This window comes from Leguminivora glycinivorella, chromosome Z (genome assembly GCF_023078275.1).
Source record: "Leguminivora glycinivorella isolate SPB_JAAS2020 chromosome Z, LegGlyc_1.1, whole genome shotgun sequence".
In the NCBI taxonomy this organism is placed as follows: domain Eukaryota; kingdom Metazoa; phylum Arthropoda; class Insecta; order Lepidoptera; family Tortricidae; genus Leguminivora; species Leguminivora glycinivorella.
In genome coordinates, this window is record NC_062998.1 from 29,853,467 (window position 1) to 29,859,368 (window position 5,902).

Genomic DNA, 5,902 nt, shown 5'->3' on the forward strand with positions numbered 1-5,902 from the left:
TACAAGCATGGTACGCGTTCACCTACACGAGCTTAGAATGTGTGCTAGGAACGCGCCTCTTTCATATATTTGATCGCCAGTGTCCGAGGTGTGACTCTGTAATAAGCCTTTAACATCAATGATTTTCTCCTTTCTCTAATCTCATATGTGTTGTCGACAGACATGGTGGCGATCACGCGGCCCGTGAGCGAGCTCTCCCAGAACCTGTCCTTCATGATGGAGAGCCTCTACAAGGTGTCCGTCGCCCTGCAGCGCCACGACTTCGGCTAGCCTGCACACATACCAAAGCGTCTAGATACACAGCTAATACACACCTTCAAAAACCTTTAGCTAATTAGAATACCAAAATATTCTCACTCGCCCTAATTTTAAATCACACAAGATGTTCAACGTTGAGCTGACAAAGAATAATTTATAGTAAGTTAGTTAATTTGACTAGGCTTCTTTTATCGGAAGCGCCAATAATGTTCCCAACTCATGATGACAATATTTTTAAGCAGTATATCATGGATAGTAAAATTTTAATGCGAAATATACAACAAACGGATTATACTATCGAACCAACTGAAGCATGATCCACCATACGCTCATTTTGCCAAACCGTCTTAATGTAAGTAGATCGAGATTCGCTTGCAGATACGGTTTCCTTGGTGACGAACTTGTTTTCATTTTATTAAACACTGAATGTGTGTAGTGACTTTTTTTTATACCACGTCGGTGGCAAACAGGTCTACGGTCCTACTGATGGAAAGAGGTCTACGTAACCTATGGACGCCTGGAACTCAAGGGGTGTCACATACCCGTTGCCGACCCATTAGAAACTTGTACACTCCTTTTTTGAAGAACCCCATACTGTAGTTCATCGGACATCCCTAATTTAGTTAGTATTTAAAACGACCTAAGTGCATTATAAGATAAGCGATAGAACTTACAAGTTTGAAAGATTCAAACGAATTATCTGTCAAGTGGGTCATGAATCAGTAGTTTCGATAGTTACATTGTAATAGTTACATTAAATTAAACACAACCAAGAACCCGCCTGGTGGGCATTCGTAAACTTTGCTCAGATGCCGGAGAACCCGCCTGTCGGGTTCTCGCCATACAAACGGGCGGTTTCTGACGTATTATCCCGGAGCTGTAAGTTCCTCTTTTTGACACATTTGTTTTGAAGTATGTTGCGATGTGGCTAAGATGTATCGTTTGGCAAATCTAGCGGTTATTTACGAATTGGTTGAATCGATTAGGCCCTTTGTACAAGAAGGCGCTAAAACCAAACGGTCATTGTACCTTATGGTTTGTTCATTAGTGTTATTAATAAACCAGTTCTTCATCTTATTTAATTTTATTGTAATTTTTACTTGGTTTTAAAAGTATAGTGTATTATATAAAATATACGATTTCTATCAAATTACTGAAATGTCATTTGAATCGAAATGACGGACTCTGCCACAGCACTAGTTTAAATATAAAAATGAATGATCAATGACATAATAAGTAAATGCTGCGTGATAATTTAATAACGTAAAAATACTTACTAACGAAGATCCGCAAAACTGTAACATGTGTTAGATTATGTTTAAAGTGAAATATTGTTTTTAAGTACTTGAAATTTTTTATATTATTTTTATTTAAAATTTCATTAGGTCGCGCGAGTTTACGTTTTGTGGTTACTGTCATGTGTCAAAAAGAAGAACTTACAGCTCCGGGACAATAGTGCGCCGTTTTTTGTCTGTTACTGAATGTGTATAAGTACCACGATTTTTATTATTTTGTCATGTGCTAGTAAATGGCTCTGAAGTGTACTTAATACTACCGAGTCGTCGTCTATTGTTCCTTCAATAGATTCTATATTTTACGTTTATGGTGACGACCTTTATAAGGTCTAATTTCCCCCAATATACCTAAGGGACGTTCCTATGATTTTATTTAATAGAAACTTCTAAGACATCTGTTATCACTCAACATTTCCTCCTATCTAGTATATTATGTTAGACGTTTCAATAACCGGTTCTTTACTTTAGCATCGATTTTTGTGAAAATTGTATAGATATAGGTACCCTTATACCTAAGGGACTTTGTGTTGCTGAGGGCTATAAAATACTCATAGTTACTAAAACAGTATACTAATCTTATTACACCGGGCGGTAATTGACTGATCTCACATGATACATAAATTTACAAATAACTGCTTGCAGTAACTGTAACACTACCTACCTTAACTCTAATGACTAAAAAAAAAACGTTTTATTTATTTCGATATTGGACTTCCTATGTGGTTTACGAATACGTAATTACATTGTTGTCAATACAATATAAAATACAATAAACGTTAAGCTCTACAGTAACACAGAATAGCTATTACAGAGGAGTAGGGCGAACACATCAGGAAGGAGAAAGAAGAGGTTTCACTGACGACTAGCGTCCTACTACTACACATAGGCCCCAATAAATTTGTAACTAACTCTGTCAATTTGACAAACATAGATCTATTATTATTAAGCTGGCAAATTTTAAAACCAACTACTATGTAATTACTTGCTGATATCGTTTTTTTAATTAATAGATACTTATATCTATTTAAATATACATACATAAACATGAACTTATTAAAATATTAGAAGAAAATATGACACCTTGCTTTGACTTTTCAAAGTACGATGACTGTATTATGACTGTATGTTGATGTATTTGTTTGTATGATCATGCCGCTTGCGCCCGTATTCATGATGATTAGTGGCATTCCAAGATTATTGACTAACAAGAAAATCTCATATGGCTTGAATTATTTATTTACTTTTCTTACGCAGAATTATAAAATGAACTATTACGACAATAAAACGTTGACGCGCGTTTTCGCTAGTAAAGAGAAATTAAATTGGAATTTTTAAGAAGCTTACATTGCCGGCCACACCTGGCATCCAAGCATGGTCACGCGATAAATGATATAACATCAGGCTGTCCATTTCGCACTATTTGTAAGTGCGATAGGGACGGCCTGATGTTTTATCGTTTATCGCGCAACCATGCTATCGCTGCTGTTGCTTATTTATATCTTCTACTTGCCGGAAACTATGTCGTCGCTTTTACACTTTTGCGAATAGACCTTGCACTAAAGTGATGGTAACTAACTCAGTAAGATCTCAACCACATAATATATAACGCTTATACACCATCGGCCATGTTGAGTTACGAGGCCCGATTGACTACCCCAAATACAGTACGCAGTGATGAATAAAGCACATTGGTCAAATAAAGCAAGCTTTGCAAGTTTCCGTGATGGATACCCATGATGGTCATAATAGCCCTGATAAAAAAAAACACAAACTCATGGTGCATGGGTTTGGTAGAATTGTATCGATGAGTATTATTTGACAAAAATCTTACTATACAGTCTTCTTTCAGCAAAATACACTATCTACGATAGTTAAGGTACTTCCCCTTCATGTCCCATAAGTTTGGGACGTCCCTGTATTTTGTCATTTCATAACCAAAGCAATATTAGGGTAACGTTTTATTGTATGGTTAATTGTTGGCGTCAATCCTGCAGGCATAGGAGTTAAGGAAATCTCCAGCTAAGTTTTAAGCTAAACTGAACCCTGATTGTTGGAATACTTTTTTAAATGAGTCATGATTTTGACATCAGAGTCGTTAACTTGTGACCTTTTTCTAAAATGTGTGAATAAAGAGTATTCTTTGAATCATTCTAAAATATGTTTTTACACAGGCCGATGTGTAGGTAACATTCATTACCGGGTACTGTATCATAAATCATGAATTTATGTGTAACAGATTTGTATTACTGAAAGGCTTTTGCGATAGAGAGAATGATTGTGATATTGAACTAATTTGCATAATCATTATTAACCTTTTAACCACGTTATGTGAAAGTAGGACACGCAATTTTCTAATGTGTCATTATTAGGAATATCTTTTCATAAGGGCTTATTTTGCATGGTTTTCATAGAGAAATAAGCGCTTTTGAAAAAACACCTTCATTTGAGTGTCTCTCATATGATCATTTTTTTTATATATCTTGACTACTGTGATTAAAAGGTTAAGTAATAATTGTCGAGATCATTAGCGATAACAATCTGTTTGTTAATATTTTTTTAATTTGAACTTTCGCTATGGTGATTTTACTATTAATTGTTATGCATTATGATTTAATATATCTGATAATTGTAACCAATTGTACATGTATTATAAATGTATTTAATGAATAAAGAAACAATTGTGTATATAAAATTTCATTTCAATATTTCCCTGAACTGTAAGATGTACATACTAGGGATGTTACGAATATTTGCATTCGCATTCGCATATGCGAAAGATTCGCATTCTTTTAAATATTTGCATTGACATTCGCATTCGCTTCAAACGATGCGAATGTTTTGCGAATGCGTGCAAGTCGCAGCTTGTTCCTCGCCCGCGCCGGCCGCTCCAATTGGTACTAGTCGACTGTCGACCCGCGCATGCGCAGATAGGTCAAATTCGTACGGCGTGAAGTTCGTACTCGGCATTTTGACCAATAGTAAGGATTTTTAATTTTTTACCTATGCTGATAGCTTGGTTTTTATTTTGGTTTTTTATGAAATTCGGCGATATTCGCATTCGCACATTCGCATTCTGCATATTCTCATTCGCATTCTGAATATTCGCATTCGCGAATGTGACACATGCGACATTCGTGACATCCCTAGTACATACATATAGACGGAACGTAAATGGTTCTGACTTCATATCAAGTCAATGGCGGAGAAAAGGTTGAGTTTTGTTGAACCCACCACACAGGTAGCAAGATACAGAGGTAACCACTGTACTAAGACAAAAATCCCCTCTTGGGCACCCCTCCCATTTTATTGTTTCGCAATTGGCCCTCAGTATTTTAAAAGGGCCCATTTCTCGAAGCAAATTTCGAAAAAATTAGAAGAGGTAGTCAATGTCTAACATAAAAAGTTGGAAAGAGACTTCCGCTTGTAACTTGTGTTTTAATTAAGCTACAATTTACAAGTGATAGTAAGAAGCAAGTATTTAGGGTTCTTAAAGGTCGGCAACGCATATGTGACTGGTGATGTTACTTATAGGCGGCGATGACTGCTTTCCATCAGGCGGCTCGTCGTCTGCTGCCTATTTCATAAAAAAAAGTATGTGATAGAGGCGCCCACCACGTACAGATGTAGTGAGGTATGGGTTTCCTTCGTATGATTTCGGAAAAGTTCGTATTTACAGTGCTCTCTCAAATTAGCTTCAGCACCCATCTTAAGCCGTAGGGGTAAGTAGCATCAGCAGACCAATATATACATAGAGTGGTAATACGCAATTCAAATATTCGCTAGTTTTTATAATATTTCCAGTTTACTTAAAAAAAGGTTTGCTTTCTATGCCAAATTCTCGAAAGCGGTTATAAAATCCAGTCCGAGGTATTATATATACTATACAACAGCAAGTAGTAAGGTTCAATGTTACAAATACCCAGCCTGCATCTCGATCGGCGTCTAGCATCTACGATTGTCATTTCGGCTAGGCCGGCTGGTTTATACTATTGCTATTCGTAACGAAATTCTGAACCGCGGCCATATCGCTATCTCTCTCACTCTTGTCACGTCCACGTAAGCGTGAATGAGAACGTCGTTGTCAGGTTAGTTGGACTCGGCATAGAAATTATAATACTAGCTTATAGCAACTTATATGCTAACCCTGTTGAGGTGTGAGATGTGTTTTGCTTGAAACGTGAACATCATTTTGTACTTTAATAAAATAAAACAATTTGTAGACATAAAATCACTTCTCCGAATTATGATTGCTCTTTACTTTAGGAGCCAACAATGGTTTGTATTCCCTGTACTTAAGTTTTTTTACGTTTAAGGGAAAGGAAATAAGTCATTGTTAAATAATACAGCAC

The 5,902-nt window shown here is 36.4% G+C and overlaps 1 protein-coding gene across 1 annotated transcript in view; it reads left to right on the plus strand.

Moving 5' to 3' along the window:
- LOC125241883 (protein furry) overlaps window positions 1-4,238 on the plus strand; it is a 179,952-nt gene extending 175,714 nt beyond the window's left edge. The window contains exon 59 of the mRNA XM_048150568.1: window positions 161-4,238. Coding sequence (XP_048006525.1) covers window positions 161-270 — 110 coding nt within the window. The 3' untranslated portion in view covers window positions 271-4,238. The remainder of the gene's footprint in view (window positions 1-160) is intronic.
- Window positions 4,239-5,902: the final 1,664 nt, after the last annotated feature.